General features: G+C 39.6%; 1 protein-coding gene across 1 annotated transcript in view; it reads left to right on the forward strand.

The window, feature by feature from the left end:
• Positions 1-2,101: 2,101 nt before the first annotated feature.
• The window catches only part of LOC146386248 (uncharacterized), a 37,934-nt gene continuing 21,980 nt past the window's right edge, over positions 2,102-18,055 (forward strand). Inside the window, exon 1 of the mRNA XM_084930105.1 lies at positions 2,102-3,212. Coding sequence (XP_084786231.1) covers positions 2,238-3,212 — 975 coding nt within the window. The 5' untranslated portion in view covers positions 2,102-2,237. The remainder of the gene's footprint in view (positions 3,213-18,055) is intronic.

Consider the following 18,055-nt stretch of genomic DNA (forward strand, 5'->3'; position numbering starts at 1 on the left):
TATGCAAAACAAAAAGAAGATGCACATTCTCTGTCATCTGGGCCTGCATGAATAAACTTTCTGAATCCTTTATCATCCGCAACTGAAAATAGTTGTGGATGATTACTATACTTTTCTAATATGATGTTGTTGTCCCTGGCTCTCTTTCTCTCTCTTTCCCTCCTGCTCTGTTCCTGTGCTACTGCAGTGTAACTACCGCCCCTCTGCCCAGCGCAAGCACAAGGCTCGCATGCGGAGTGAAGCGAAAAAAAGTGAGAGAGAGAGGTTGAGAGAAAGAGAAAAAAAACCCACGGCTCCGAATAAGGAGCCAGTTTGTGTCGTTCACTTCAAAGAGTCGGCTCTAAGAGCAGTTTCGTTCGTGACCAACACATCACTAGTAATTAGTCCAAAGACTTCATTTTTTTAGATGAAGAAGTCTCCCAGTTCTTAGGCTTAACCTCACCTGAGAAAATTCCTACATCAGTGCTGCTGTCCAGCCTGTTGGAAGCCCAGCTGTGCCACCTCCCCAGCCTTCTCCTCACCTGCCTTATTGTTGATGGGGCTATAGACTGAGGATGAGAGGCCTACTTCCACAGCTCCCACTGCTCCCTGTTCCAGGATGAAGGAGGGCTCCTCCTGTTATCAGTCCAGGCCCCGGCCAGAGATCAAACCTAAGTCTGCCTCTGCTATAAGTACAGTAAACTTGTTTTTGAGTGCTCTTTTGGATCCTTTGTAACCTGAGTATTCTGAATATGGGTCGCACAGGTGTCCTGTGCAGCCACAGCCCCAGCTTGATGTGGTGAAGCCATCTCAATAAAAGCCAGGAACCCTGAACCTGCAGAACTTCCAATGGAACCTGAATTTATCCATAAAACCTTAAAACCCTTTCCATCTGAGTCAGAGCCCAAGTCCTGAGTTGTATGCGCTTCTTAAGCCAGTGGACCCGGAACCTTAAGTGGTCCTACCATTCTTCAGTCCAGCCCCCTGACACTCTTCTGCCACCCATGCCAGCCTCAAGATATGCCAGCTGGGGGACTTCTTCACCATCTTCGGCCCCTACCCATGCTAATAGAGGTGTCCTACTGCCTCCTTCATTGCCAGCCTTCAGAGGGTGTCCCCTACCGACATCAGCCTCCAGCCAAGACAGGAACCAACTCTTTGTTTAAAAAGTACTAATCTCTGATTATTACCCAGAAGGCAATACAGAGCTTAGATGAAGCCAGGCTCCAGTCTCTGAAGGTGTGCTTGACAGGGTGGCCCCGTTATTACCAGCTTCCCTCTAAATCCGTGCACTTGGTAACTAACTGGTGGCCCGGAAAACTAAGACCCAAGGATTTGTTCATTTTTAAGGCTAGAAAAATGAGTGATGTTATAATAACATGCCGGTTTTTACCTTTTCAAGAAAGGTGGGATTGAAAGAGAGATCGAAGTCCCCCCGAAGATGTTAAAAATAGTTTATCTATATGTGCTTTTGCTAATAGTAAATCATATTTATTCTTAATCAAATACTTATTGAAAGTAGAAAAGCGCTATATAAGAATCAGTTCATTTACTATAATCTATGAAATGATTCTAAAAACAGGCCTGTCACTGAGAGTCTGTGCAGTCATCATATTAATTAGACTTATAGTTTGATTACATTTTTACTACTATTACTTTTACTTTTACTTTACTCCCTACATTTTTAAACAGGTATCCTCCTACTCCTTATATTTTCAAAACAGGCTCATTACTATTGCTTCAATGCATTTTGGGGGAGTTATTACTTCGTCACAGCAAGCCTCCAAACATCAAACCGATTTGAGCCCAAACAGAAACACGAATGAGAATCCTGTTTGTTTATTAATCACCAGAGGATGCTGCATAAAACGAAATGACATATTCCAAAGTCAGGGGTTAACACAACACTGGAACACTAGCAGGGGTCCTAAGCTGCGGTTGCCATACTTCAGCATCTAGCTAGCCAAACAGAAGACGAGTGAACATAAAGGGAGTGATGTTGGTGTTCGCTCGCTCTGTGGTAGAGTATCACTTCCTGTTCCTGCTGAAAGACAGTGGTGCTTCTCAGTAGCTTATCTGCTTAGCTATTTAATGAAAAACTTTTAAATACATTATTTTTTCATAGTATAATCTTCACGTGCTTCATCCGAAGCACACTTTCTGTGTACTCACTACCTAATTTATAGCCAAAGTATTCACTCACTGTCTCTGTACTGTTTCGCTAGCTTAGCTTAGCTCGTAGCCGACTCGTTAGCACCATGGCTACTTCACCTGTCCCTCCTGCACTTTCTTGCTCATTGTGTCAGATGTTTAGTTACTCCTCTGCCTCCTTTAGCAGTAATGATATCTGTAACAAATGTAGCATATTTGCAGCTCTGGAGGCCAGGATTACTGAATTGGAGACTCGGCTTCGCACCCTTCATTCACCCGTAGCTAGCCAGGCCCCTGTAGCTGGTGCAGCCGAAGATAGCGTAGGCCCCGCTAGCTGTTCCCCGGCAGACCCCAAGCAGCTGGGGAAAGAGGGTGGCTGGGTGACGGTGAGGAGGAAGCATAGTCCTAAACAGAAGCCCCAGGTACACCACCAACCTGTTCATGTGTCTAACCGTTTTTCACCACTCGGCGACACACCCGCCGGGGGTCAAACTCTGGTAATTGGTGATTCTGTTCCCAGACATGTGAAGCTAGAGACACCGGCAACCATAGTAAATTGTCTTCCAGGGGCCAGGGCAGGCAACATTGAAGGAAATTTAAAACTGCTGGCTAAAGGTAAACGTAAATTCAGTAAAATCATAATTCACGTCGGCAGTAATGACACCCGGTTACGCCAATCGGAGGTCACTAAAATCAATATTGAATCGGTGTGCAACTTTGCCAAAACAATGTCGGACTCTGTAGTTTTCTCTGGTCCCCTCCCCAATCAGACCAGGAGTGACATGTTTAGCCGCATGTTCTCCTTAAATTGCTGGCTTTCTGAGTGGTGTCCCAGAAACGATGTGGGCTTCATAGATAATTGGCAAACCTTCTGGAGGAAACCTGATCTTGTTAGGAGAGACGGCATCCATCCCACTTTGGATGGAGCAGCTCTCATTTCTAGAAATATGGACAAATTTATTAAACCCCCCAAAATATGGCTATCCAGAGGTGGGACCAGGAAGCAGAGTTGCAGTCTTACACGTCTCTCTGCAGCTTCTCTCCTTCTGCTACCCCCCAAAAAACCCATCTTCATAGAGACTGTGTCAGCTTCCAAAAAGACAAAAAACAAACTAAAAACCAGCAATAAACAACTTAAACATAAACAATTACAAAGAAAGAACAATACAGTATCCACATCTGAACCAAAGAGTAAAACAGTGAAATGTGGATTATTAAATATAATCCACCAGTCTCCAAGTCTTGTGGATAAGTCTCTGTTAGTACATGACTTAATAATTGATCAACAAATCGATTTACTCTGCCTTACAGAAACCTGGTTGCAGCAGGATGATTATGTTAGTTTAAATGAATCAACACCCCCGAGTCATTCTAACTACCAGAAATCTCGAAGCACAGGCCGAGGGGGCGGTGTGGCAGCAATTTTTCACACCAGCCTATTAATTAACGAAAGACCAAGACAGACTTTTAATTAATTTGAAAGCCTGATGCTTAGCCTTGTCCCCCCCAGCTGTAAAACTCAGAAACCAGTCTTACTTGTTATCATCTATCGTCCACGTGGGCCTTACACAGAGTTTCTGTCTGATTTCTCAGGCTTTTTTATCTGATTTAGTGCTCAGCTCAGATAAAATAATTATTATGGATGATTTTAACATCCATGTAGATGCTAAAAATGACAGCCTCAACATGGCATTTAATCTGTTATTAGACTTCTCTCAAAATGTAAAAGAACCCACCCACCACTTTAATCACACTCTAGACCTTGTTTTAACATATGGCATAGAAACTGTCAGAGCTCTTTTGAGCCACTCATCCCTTTAACGTTAACTAGTAATGACTTCATGAACTTCTTCACAAATAAAATTTTTATCATTAGAGAAAAAATTACCAATAATCATCCCACAGATGTAATATTATCTACAGCTACTCTTAGTACCATTGATGTTAAGTTACTCTTTTTCTCCAATTGATCTTTCTGAGTTAACTTCAATAATTACTTCCTCCAAACCATCAACGTGTCTTTTAGACCCCATTCCTACAAAACTGCTCAAAGAAGTCCTGCCATTAATTAATTCTTCGATCTTAAATATGATCAACATGTACATGTAAATGGAGAGTCCTCTTCACACACTGAGGTTAATTATGGAGTTCCACAGGGTTCAGTGCTAGGACCAATTCTGTTTACACTATATAGCATACATTTTCACTGCTATGCAGATGACACCCAGCTCTATCTGTCCATGAAGCCAGATAACACACACCAATGAGTTAAACTGCAGGAATGTCTTAAAGACATAAAGATCTGGATGGCAGCTAACTTTCTGCTTCTTAATTCAGATCAAACTGAGGTTATTGTACTCGGCCCTGAAAATCTTAGAAATATGGTATCTAACCAGATTCTTACTCTGGATGGCATTACCTTGGCCTCCAGTAACGCTGTGAGGAACCTTGGAGTCATTTTTGACCAGGACATGTCCTTCAATGCACATATTAAACAAATATGTAAGACTGCTTTCCTCCATGTGCGAAACATCTCTAAAATTAGAAATATCCTGTCTTAGAGTGACGCTGAAAAACTAGTTCATGCATTTATTACTTCTAGGCTGGACGACTGTAATTCATTGTTATCAGGATGTCCAAAAAACTCGCTGAAAAGCCTTCAGTTAATCCAAAATGCTGCAGCAAGAGTCCTGACAGGGACTAGAAAGAGAGAGCAGATTTCTCCTGTATTGGCTTCCCTTCATTGGCTCCCTGTTAAATCCAGAATTGAATTCAAAATCCTGCTCCTCACATACAAGGTCTTAAATAATCAGGCCCCATCTTATCTTAATGACCTTGTAGTACCATATCATCCTATTAGAGCACTTCGCTCTCGCACTGCAGGCCTACTTGTTGTTCCTAGAGTATTTAAAAGTAGAATGGGAGGCAGAGCCTTCAGTTTTCAGGCCCCTCTTCTGTGGAACCAGCTATCAGTTTGGATTCGGGAGACAGACACTATCTCTACTTTTAAGATTAGGCTTAAAACTTTCCTTTTTGCTAAAGCATATAGTTAGGGCTGGACCAGGTGACCCTGAATCCTCCCTTAGTTATGCTGCAATAGACGTAGGCTGCCGGGGGATTCCCATGAAAGAAAGGTGACTGGAAAGGAAAAACTCAATGCATGAGTTTTTCCTTTCCAGTCACCTTTCTCACTCACTATGTGTTAACAGACCTCTCTGCATTGAATCATATCTGTTATTAACCTCTGTCTCTCTTCCACAGCATGTCTTTTATCCTGTCTTCCTTCTCTCACCCCAACCGGTCGCAGCAGATGGCCCCACCCCTCCCTGAGCCTGGTTCTGCCGGAGGTTTCTTTCTGTTAAAAGGGAGTTTTTCCTTCCCACTGTCGGCAAAGTGCTTGCTCATAGGGGGTAATTTGACTGTTGGTTTTTTCTCTGTATCTATTATTGTAGGGTCTACCTTACAATATAAAGCACCTTGAGGCGACTATTGTTGTGATTTGGCGCTGTATAAATAAAATTGAATTGAATTGAATTTGGAAAATGATAAACACACACTTGCCCTCTCGATGGGAAATTTGAGTACTGAAAAAATAACAAGATGGAACAGTCAACCGACATAAAGTATTATGCACATTGTGTAAGAAGGAATTTTCTTTTCACCGAAGCACTTCGAAGCTTAAAATATTACATTGACGCGAAGCATACGTTAGTCGGGCATGCTGCTAGGACTTTGGCTAATGCATCACCCAGCTTGCGACAAACCACTCACGGAGCATCGGGGACTCAGTAAGTCTACCTCAGACATATTGACTGACACAATTGCCAAGTGGATTGCAACAAACTGCAGACCTATTAATATCGTTGAGAACACGCGCTTTACATAGATTTGGTTCCTCGTTTCAAGGACTTGAAGTACCTCCCCAAGAGTGACAGAGAGAGAGTGGATAAATGTTTACAGAGTTTTTTGTTAACATGAATGTTCAAGATGCTTAATAAACATGTTAAGTGCGTATATTTTCCCCTTTTTTCTCGAGTCTGTTTGCTCATGCAAAATGAAAGGTGATTAATATAGAATAAAAAATGAATGATATTTAATTGTGATTAATCAAAATCCACAGTACCCCTGTGATGAATCTGATTAAACATTTTAATTGTTTGACAGCACTAATATATATTATATATATTAGTGTATACTTACCTATTAGTATATAGGGTTTTTTTTTTTAAAGTTGCATTTCAGAGGAGAGAACCTGTGTTAAAAGATTGAAGAAAATTATCCAAATTCTCTTTGAATTTAAGCATTTAACATTCTTTGTGTTTATCCTGCATTCCTTCATTATATTGCATAAATGTCTGTTAAAAGCTTAAATATATAGTTGAAAATTATAGTATTATTGAATAATAATGATTTTGATAACAATAAAGTAAATGCTTAAATAGCATTCTTATTAAAAATGCAAATATAAATGATTTGAGGACATGAGGCTGCAGAGAGATGCTGAGGAGATCAGGGAGAGAACAATTGCTCTCTAAACATGTAAAGATTGTTCCAAAATAAGTTATTATGAGTTTTATAAATTGATTTATACTAGTTTTTTTTATATCTCTGAATGTAAAATTACACTATATTGCCAAGGTTATTCCCTCATCCATTCTAATCACTTAATTCAGGTGTTCCAATCACTTCCATGGCCACAGGTGTATAAAATCAAACACCTGGGCATCTAAACTGTTCCTACCAACTTTTGTGAAAAAATTGGTTTCTCTCAAGAATTCACTGCCTGGTGCTATGATAGGAAGCCGTCTATGCAAAAACATTATTTGGTACTAAATATTCCAAGGTTAACTTAGGTTAAATTAGGTATAAATTACAACATGGAAGTAACTGGAATAGCAGCAAAATCACAGAGGAGAGTGAAAGGATGCAGGTAGGTTACCAATAGTCCACGATTCATGTTCATGGTAAGAAAGGGCATTGGATATTTCAGGCATTTTTAAAAATATATTTAATAGTTTTTGTGTTATTCATCAAGTTTTGATGGCTTCAAAGTGGGTCGACAGACCAATTTTCCAGAAAATATAACCTCAAAGGTATTTGACATATGAAGGTGAGATTTCTCATCAAACTTCCTACTGTAAAATTTTAATAAAAACCAGATGGCCTAAGAGTTGATTTGAGATGGACTAACTGTGTACTGTCAAACGTGATGGTGTTTGTATTGTCTTTGCAAGTTTGTTTGTTCTGTAGCTTTTAAACTGTGTCATAATGTTGTACTCAGTTCATTCGTTGTTCAGTTCCACAAGCCAGATGTGACAAGAAGATACACTCTTGTACTGCAAGGCCTGTTCTACTCTTTTTTTCAAAGTGTGTGTGTGTGTGTGTGTGTGTGTGTGTGTGTGTGTGTTTGTTTCAAATGCCACCAGCATTTTTCTAATCGACAGGGACACAACTTGGCACCCAGTGGAACCTCTCACTGTGACAGTTTTGGCTCACTGATTCACTGGAGTTTTGTGTGTGACTTGCCTGCATATATATGTATTATTGGGTCCATAACGACTTCCCTCTCCCCTCTTTGCAGCCATTCTATTGTCTCTTTTGGTTTTGCAACTCAGCATGAGTGCTTCAGGAGCCCACTATGCTCATTACACAAACATGCACACACATACAGACACACACACATGCACATATAATTGCACACAGAAGAAGGAAGACAACCCCAGGGACTGTCTTTGTCAAGTCTCTTTCCCTTGTTCGCTGCCGTTTTTGTTTTTTCTCTTTTAGCTTTTTCCTTCTTCACACCTCCCCTTTTCCTTCTTTTCTCTTACTGTCTGCCATCCCTTCTCTTTTCTTACTGTATTCTGTCTTTTTTGTTAGCCTCTGCCTTTCACAAAGCAGTCCAGGTCAGGGAAGGCCACTATGCACAGCTTTGGCCTTCCCTCTCTTCCACCTGCTCTCCTCTATTGCTTCTGATACTTCCCATGAAACCTGTAGACAATGATGGACCTAAGGAAAAAGCAAAAACACACTCCTGTATTGTGTAAAACAAAATCTAGCAGTTGTATTCGCTTATTATTTTTATTATGATTATTATTATCATTATTATAAAAAATGCAATTATGGAAACTCATTTTGGTGGAGAGAAAAATCTGCAACTCAACTAAATAAACTATATAGAACTAGAAACTGTCAAATTTAGAATTTAGCTTCAAATGTTGCAGCAGCAGGATTAAGGATGACCATAACTTGATGCAACTGTTTTTGCTCGTCTGATGGTTCTTACAGGCATCCTTTTGACAGGTGTCCACATTACAAATATTCTATATGTAATGTTCTTTTCATTTATTGTTTTATGATAGTAAGGACCAAAATCTCTTTTACTGAAACAGATTTTAATAAATGCAACTCAGAAACATCAGTAAACCAGCAATTTGTCAAACAAGTAAGGTTTCAGTTGGTTAATTCATGTTCAGGGAAGAGGAAAGTCTTTTTTCAAAAGCCAAATTTGTTTCTCAAGGTTGACCCACAGTGTGGATTTCTTTCGTGCTGCCTTTCTGTGGATTTCTGACAGATCACAGACATTTTTCATACTGTATTTTGTCATCTAACGTCACCGTGCTGAGCCAAAGCGAAACCTCAGGATATTTACATCTCCCACCAGCCCCTATACAGTGACAACCGGTGTTAATTAAACACAATGCAGTAGAATCCTACCATGACCAATTTAATACATCCTGTCTGTATGGGGAAGTAAGAGCAGTTTGTCAGATGGGAACTGTGTCTGAACGCATGGTGTCCAGGGGGACTATAGTGGCAGATGGACCCACTAAGAATAGTAGAGTCAAACTGACGGCATGGGTTGATGGAGGACCAAGTCAGGCCTGGGCTGATGAGAAACCCAAGCAAAAACATACATACATAACATGTGTTCTCATTTGATGTGTTAGAAGAGAGCAGAATATATACACCAAACGTGGCCTTAACTTCCACACTGTGGCTTTTATATATTTGTGTTCCTTTTATTTAAAGAATTTTTTGTTTTCTTTAGTTAATTAAAATGTCTAAAAGTGTGTAAAAGGCGTGGGAGATGTGTGTTGGACCAACATGCAACAACAACAACAAGTTATAATCACTTTGTCTATACACATACAGGCATACTGTATATATTTGTGTGTGTGTGTGTGTGTGTGTGTGTGCGTGTGTGTGTGTGTGTGTGCGTGCGTGCCTATGCATGGATAGTATGATAATAGAGTCCTGAGTGACAGAGGTATCAGCAGATTAGCCTCTTAATGTAATACACGTTACAGGATTTTGCTGTATAGCACAATCCAGTGTACACTAGATGTTCCCTTCCATAATTCACAGTGCCAGATGGTACAGCAGCTGTAGCCCAAATGTAGCTTTCGTTAAGGAGTTAGACTATAACTTAACACTAGCAAGTGGGAGAACGAATAACTTAAGACCTACACCTGGCCCATATATAAATGACTTCTTGCTGACTGCTGTCATGCCAGAAATGGCAGTGATTAATGTTAGACAACATTAACTTATGCCTCTTAATTCCTGTGGACAGCTGTGTCCTGAGGAATTATGTTTTCAGGTTTTCAGGAGACCCTGGTGGGAATTGCAACAAGAATCTCTTTAATCGACACTGTTTTTCAAGGCCACAGTTAAAAAAAAAAGTCTAACAGGTAACAATTGGTAATGAAAGAAAATGATGACACTTTATAAGCATAACTCGTAAGGAAGTTAACTTTATGATTAGTTTATATTATTCTGCAAACACTTTTCTGTTATTTTTCACCATAATTAAAAAACAAAGACGAAATGGTGCATTCGCTGTTCATGGTTAACAACTCGTTCACTACTATACTGTGACAGAGTAGTTAAGACATATCTACAGGAAGATCATTACAGGAAGTTGGTGTCTAATTGGTAATTCTAAATTAACTGTTGGTGTGAATGTGGGAGTAAATAATTTTCATAATCAGACATCAAGTGATACGTGAGTAGCCTGACTCTCCTCCAGTGACAACTGGGATTGGATCCATGTGAAACAAGTTATAATCCAAAACAGGCTTTAATAATAAATCTGTCTTAAAAATGGTGCCACACAGGGAACTATTATTTGAGTATATTTTGTCATTTCATATCAGTTCAATTTGGACTGTACAGATAGTTGTATGTGTAGTTTTCACAGTTTGCACTTGTTACATTTTTTTATAATTGAATTAATGTCATCATTAGTTCCCTGTTACCTCTTCCAACTAAATGGTGAGTGGAACAGTAAAGTGAACCAAAACCAAAAAGTCATATTTTTTGTGAAAGTGGGAAAAAACAGTTAATCTTGGACACATGTCAGTGTCAGGATTCTTGAATTGTGGACCCAGAGTTTAGCATTTTTAAGTGTCTTTTGGGTTTCAAGAAGTGGCTTTGTTCCTAGTCTCTGTTAGTATTGCTTTGGTTCTCTGTTTTGTGTCTAGGTTGGTGATAAATCTCCCCTCATTGCCTGATATATTTATTGTTCAAGTCTTCGTTTTTCCTTTGTCACGTTGCCCCTCATCGCTGCATCCCTCCCAGTAGCATGTTTTTCCTTGAAGCATCTCAGTTTTTTTATTATCTACCCCTGGCCTTTGTTTCCTTGTGCTTTTATAAGAGTTGAGCAATAAAGCTGCCTGTTTGAATTCGCTTTTGTCTCTGGTGTCCTCTGGATCCTCTTCCTGCCTACTGCACAGCCGCACCATGACATTAAGTGTTAGGCTTGTTTAATGTGAGGTACACTGGCTAGATGAGGAGCTAATATTGGCACAGTAGTCAAATAATATTCAGGCTCTCTCCATTTATTATCATTATCTCTCTCCTGCTCTGCACTCCGCTCTGTGGAATTCATAACAGCCTGACAGTGTGTATGTGTGTGTGTGTGTGTGTGGCCAAAGATGTGTATTTGTGTCTGTATTTAGAAGAGGACTGAAAAAAACCTTACAAAATTTATGTGTTACTGAGCATGCAGACTTTAGCATGCATTTGTGTTGATGGTGACTGTATTTGTGTGTGTGTGAGTGTGTGTGTGTGTGTGTGTGTGTGTGTGTGCCGGCTGGAAAATAAGCGTGCATGCATCCCCTAAATCACATCACACGGCTAATGTAGATGTTAAATTGAATCGGCTGCTGCATCATTTGTCTGGTGGATCGTTACTGGTAATAGGTCTGTCATATTAGTGAGGCATTCCTCATCTGGACAGTAAAATCTCTTTCCTGTGCTCACTGGAATAGCTGTGCTTAAGTCATTGTATTTTTTCATTTGTTTTCTATTTGTGCAATCTCACAAACAAGACAAATGCCATACTCGTGCTATTTATTGTGATTCCAAATACAAGTTGAATTACTCCAATGTTTGAGAGCTGACAGATCAAACCTTGATGTACAATGGAAAGCTGTTTAAATGCCATACATGAACCCAAACAAAAAACCTTTTTAGACAATTATGAACAAATTAATGTTTAAAAATAATTAAAAACAAATTATGCAACTTAAAAATGTTGATTATTATTCCAAACACACACAAAAAAGCTTGTGCTTATGCTTATTGTTAAAAAAATGCAAGCCCCCCCCCATAAAAATCTGTATACATCTACTGTGGTAGATGATCATATATTTCTACTTCTTTCATCAGGCTAAAAATAGTAAGGCCAGATTAGACTTTGCCAAAAGGTCCCCAAAAAAGCCAGAGTAGCAGCAGCATTCTTTTGGCACCATTCACAAGCCACAGTAACGGTGGTCCAGCACAAACACATCCTCCAACCACACACACCCATATTTGACTTCAAACTCCATTTGAATCAAAGCATCAAGTTTATTTCACACCTCAAACCTTTTGTAAATAATGAAACAAATAAACTGCAATAAATTACAGGTTGACAAATACATAAAATAAACTACTACCTCTTTTAAATAACAGAAAAACAAATAATCTTCATGGTGTAATTATTTTACATGTAGTTGTTTTTTGTTTTTTTGTTTTTGTTTTTGTTTTTTTTTACTGTGTAATAATATTCAACATTGCTATCAATACATTTTTCAAAAAATGCCTCTGTGCAAATGGGTTTAAAACAGCTGTGGGATACTGTTTGTCCTTGATTTGGACAGCCCAGCGCATGCTCCTGACGCAGGGCAAACAAATTCTCTCGCAGAGACCTTGTGCAGGTGAAGCCAAAGGGAAGATATGTTTCATCACATTTTCTAGTCTTTGGCTTGGAAGGAAGTTGGTTTGGAAGCATATTTGGGGATGCCTCATCTTCTGCTTTGCGTTTGTGTGGGAGCCCCGTCAAAAACCTGTCCATTATGCTAGCAGTGTCCAAGCATTCTTTTTTTTAAATTCACACACACACACACACAAACACACACACACACACACTTTGGGAACCACTGGTTTAAAGGTTTGTGGTCCAGTCCCCTTTAATTTTGGCATATCGAAATGTAAGTAAAAAGACACCCGTGACATGGAAAATCTCTCAGACACCTCTTCTGCTGCGAATGGAGCCTACAAATGCCGAGGCTTGAGATAGCCTCTTCGTCACAGAGACTGAGATCCTTCAGCTCATCTTTACTCAGAACTGGAATAAAAGAACTTAACATCCAGATTTTTTATCAGAGAAGTGATAGTGTTAAAACTGTTTCTGTATAACTGTTTTTTAATTGCTAATAGTGAATCATGCATAATTCTAATCAAACTATACCTCTGGTGTCAGCTATCAGGTACTATCATGTACCGCTGTAAGAGGCAGGCAGGATTGAGCCAAAATGCAGGACTGAAGTCAAAACTCAGACACAAGAAACCTAAACTGAGACAAACTATTCTGACGGGACAAACAGCCAGAGGATGAGAGAGATTGTGACAAGGAACTCACAGGCCTTTGGTGACAGAGAACCAAAGGCTAGATATGAAACTAAGACCTGGGGATACAAAAAGACGGATCACAACTATAATAACCAAAACTGGGATCTTCACCTCAGAATATTAAATAAACCAGAATCAGAAGTCAAACACAAATGCCCAGTTACAGACCCAGGACCATGACAGGTACCAGGGGAAGAAAGACTAAAATCATGGTTGTCTGCTAATTTTCTCAATTCAATAGTAGTAGTTAATTCAAACACAAAACAGAGGTTCTTCTGGTAGGAACCAAAACTGTTTTGGATGAATTCAATACATTTGCTTTTGGAATTGTCAATAAATAGAGAGTATTGACAAACCTCTCTTTCCTCATATGTTAAATTTAGTTGTTTTTGATAGCAACTCAGATTATGAAACAAATATCAATAACACATGATCTAAGTAACATTATTTGGCTATGCCCATCCTTTGCAGCTCAAAGTACTCCTATTCTTGTATGTGCTCTGATTACATCTTGTATTGATTATTGTAATTCGATCTTTTCTGGCCTACCAGAGAAATTTCTTCACAGCTTCCATACAGTTGACCGTGTCAAAACTAAAATATCTTTCAGAACATCTTACTCCTGTGTTTCAGACTCTTCATTTGCTTATTTTAAAATATTGCATAAATGTGTAAGATTGTGCATCTTACTTTTAGTTCTTTCTATACTCTTGTTATCTACTGAACATTGTCAGTCATCCCATACTCTTTGATTCTTCTCCACCATTATTCTCATTATACCACCTGCTCATTTGACCACCATCGGCTTAGAGTTTTCAGCCATGTGACCCCTCGTCTTTGGAAATCCCAAAACCACATTTGCAACATTGATTCTCTTCTCTTCGGAGCACTAGGTGGGGTGACTCCCAAGCTAGGTGAGTAGCTCCAGCAGATCCCAGTAAATTCTTTTACCGACAGAAAAAGACTCCGACTCAGTGTTGTCAAAGCTCACAAAATCATCTTTATTCTACATTTCCGGAAAAGGAGAGCTGCAGACGTTAGCAAGCATCAACAAGTCTAAAACATTACAAGCCAGATGCGTATATATAGTTCTGCTATACGTCACACACAGTCACACATAGTTTTGATCAAAACAACTCTGCAGTGCACTCTGCCTAGTTTCACTTTCTGTCTGCACGGCTTCCTGTTCTCTGCACAAAGCGTGCAGAGTTTCCTATCAGTATTTCCTATCAGTGACTTCTACACACATCATAACTCAAAGTGGCGTTTTTCTACTCTGGCCTCTACAAAACAATATAATACAGAAAATAAGCACTAAGAATATATATTCATTCCATAACACTATCTATCTATCTATCTATCTATCTATCTATATATATATATATATATATATATATGTGTGTGTGTGTGTGTGTGTGTGTGTGTGTGTGTGTGTGTGTGTGTGTGTGTAGGCACATGATCAAAAGTGGGTCAGTGACCCTCTTTAGGGAGAACCCCCTCTGGGGCTTAAATACCTGGGACTCTCCACCATTTGGTCTTAGAACTGAAAAAGCTTCTCGAATGAGAGGTAAAACGTCTTCAAATAAGTCCAGGCACTTTTCTTTCCAAGCTCCTTAGATTAACATGACCTGGATGACTGAGAACCTACACAGACAAACAGTCAGAACTGGGTCCCCAATGTTGAGATGCAGAGAACTCTTCTACCAGTGTACAGGTAACAAACCAGGGTCATACAAGTGTATCTATCTATCCATCGCTTTTTATAAAGCACTTTAAAACAACCACAAAGGACACAATGTGCTGTACATTGCAGGTAAACAATAAAAGTACATAAGATGTAAAATAAAAGATAAATTAAAAAAGATCAAATAACTAAAAGGAAAACTAAGTCTTGCTGGGGCTGAAAGCCAAAGAGTAAAAATAAACTTTAAGAAGTGTTATTAAAGTGGACAGTGAAGGGGCCTCTAACACACAAGGGCAAGTTATTCCATAATTTTGGGGCAATGATAGAGGAGGCCCTGTCCCTTCTGAGCTTCCTTTTGTACTTCCAGGAGCAGCTGACCTGAGAGACCGACAGGATGTGTAGGGGTGAAGAAGCTCAGAGAGGTAAGGTGGGGCAAGATTGAGAAAACATTTAAAAACAAATATAAGAATTTTAAAATGAACTCTAAAATATAAAGGTAGCCAGTGGTTATATGCTCTTTTTTACGAGTTCATTTGTGCAGCTTGATTTTGAGCAGCAGATTTAAGGGTAACAACTGACACACATGAAGTGAGTTACAATAATCCAGGAGAAATAAAATAAAAACATCACTGATCACTGTTTCAAAGTGCTGCCTAGAAAGAAAAAGGTGTTGGCAATCACCTTAAATGATAAAAATTGGACTTAATCATCACTCTGATTTGACTGTCCAATATAAATTACCGTACAACTTAAAACTAAGGTCAGTAGCTCCTTCTGGTCCAGGTATTCTACCACTCCTCAGTGGACAGTGTGCTCTCCTGCCGTCTGGGTGTCTGGCTCCACAGAGGGTAATTAACACTGCCCCCAAATCACTGGCTGCCTTCTACCAACACTGAAGTTCATCTCCAGCTACTTCTGTCTCTGGAAAACCAGGGCCACATCCTGCTCGCCACCTGTTTCACCCACTGCCCTCCAGTCAGCACTTCAGGTTAATCAGGTCCCACAGCTCCATGATTAAAAAGAGGTTCTTCCCCTGGGCCATTCGGACAGTAAACAAAAATGTAAACATGTAGATATAGTTTCTGTTTTTGAATCTGAAAGTTTTAGGACAAGGGTGTAGGCCAGATCAGGCCACAGCGATGGTTAGCCTGGGTATCAAATTCTAATCGAAGAAGGGAGGATTTCAGCCTGACCGTTTACAAGAGATAATAATTGGTTTTATAATTGGTTCCAACTTGTGTTAAGAATCCTCCAGCAAGAGATCCCTGAAGTCTACAATTACTGGACAATAGCAACTTTTAGTCAAAAATGTGCACACTGGCACACAAACTGCACCTTCCCTAGAAGCATCCAGCTAAATGTTTTTTTATCTTTTTATGTCCTCATGATAACAATCGGTTAACAATTGGTTTATGTCACCCATCCCAGTGTTTTGAGTTTGTACTATTATTGATCTTTGATTTCATCATAGCTTTTGACCGCTTTGTGTTTTGGTTTCTGTTTTGTATTTCTGGCTCTCTAGTTCTTCTTTGTTTTTTGATTTCTAGTTCTTAGGTTTAGTGTAGGTTTAGTTTTGTCATGTTCATTGTCTTGCTCCCCAGTCAGTCGTGTCTCATGTTGCAGTTTGTTACTCCCGTCTCTGTGCTTCATCCTCTGTTCCGAGGTCTGTCAGGTTTCCATGTCTTAGTGTCTAGTCTGCGTCTTTGTGAACTGTCTCTCTGTTTTACTTTGGTAGTTCTTGTCCTATGTTAATGTTTTCAGTTTTGCTTCCGCTTGGTCTCATCATGTTTGATTACTCCCAGCTGTGCTCTCCTCCTGTGTCTCATTCCCTCGTTATCCCTCTGTGTATTTAAGCCCTGTCTTACTCTGTGTCTTACCCTCATTCTCTGCTGTGTTTTGCCTACCTGCCTGTTTAGTTACATGTACCTTCCAAGTTTACTTAGTGTTGTAGTTTCTGATGTTCAGCAATAAAAGCTGCCTTTTGAGTTTACCTTTTGTGTTTGAGTCTGCGCTTGGGTCCTCTCCTGTCTGCTTCACACGGCCAGCACATGACAGGTAAAACAATATGCTGAAGGTGCAACATTAAGATAAATTGAGAGAAGATATGCCAGGTGGTTCAGGAACTGACAGAAAGAACTGGAGATCGATCAGAATGGAGTCATTATATCTTGAATGGAGTCAAATATCTCCAAGACATTACCACTGCAGTTTTCCAGTCTACCAGGGCATTGCAAATTTTGTCATAAGTGGTCCCAAACCATAGGATCACAGCAACTTGCACAGACACAAACTCTGATTTATTGTGATCATTTATTTATGTTGGTTAGGGTTTTACAATCATACAGACAAAAGATTTGAAAAATGGAATTGTCTGCCCTCAGTTCTGATCCATTTCCACTCAAGACTTGTGGGATCAACGTGTGCATGCTGTTCTGCTTAGGGTGACCAACACAACCACACTGGCTGACATGTGACAAATGCTGGTTTAAGAATGGAATGTCATCCCACAACAGTGTGTGATCAAAGTGGTGAGCAGCATGAGAAGGATGTGCCAGGCTGTTGTGGCTGTATAATGTATACATTGTTAAATTGCTAATATGTTTTGTTTCTTCAGACTTCAATTGGCCAATCCAATAAATGACACCAAATAACAGTCAATAGCAAAATAGGCTGTTTAGCTTTGGCAGAGGAGATTTGCAACCTTTTTCATGGGAGCACCCCACGTACTCAGCTCTGCTGTTTCTTTACAAATGTGGCAAACTAAACAGACCTTCCAACAGGGCAAGACTTATTGCCAAGAAGCATTGTTACAACAAAGAAATAATCAACCAAACACAAATTTTACATTTTGTGCTAAGATTATATTTTATAACTTTTTTTGATGTATACCAAAGCTCAATCAATTTTAAAAAGAACAAACAATGGGTAGAAAACTGTTAACGAAAGGTACCCAGTGTTAAATAACACTTCTAGATACAACTAAATATTACACATCCATCCATTATATTCCACTTATCCTTATCAGGGTCACAGGGGGCTGGAGCCTATCCCAACCAACATAGGAAGAGAGGCGGATACACAGAGAGACACACAACCTTTCACACCTATGAGCACTTTAGAGTCATTGATAACCCCAGTGACTGTATACTGGGAGGAAGCTGAATTACCTGGATAGAACCCACGCAAACATGTGGAAAACATGTAAACTCCACACAGAAATCCCCCAGTCAGATGATGGAAACTCAGGACCATGCTAACCACCACCCCACCATGCACAAATATCATACAGCAGCATAAATTAGTGTTATTATCCATATTTTTTTCTGTAGCGGCCATTTACTTTAT

This window comes from Perissodus microlepis, chromosome 6 (genome assembly GCF_051167445.1).
Source record: "Perissodus microlepis isolate ML-2025 ecotype Zambia chromosome 6, ASM5116744v1, whole genome shotgun sequence".
NCBI lineage: Eukaryota > Metazoa > Chordata > Actinopteri > Cichliformes > Cichlidae > Perissodus > Perissodus microlepis.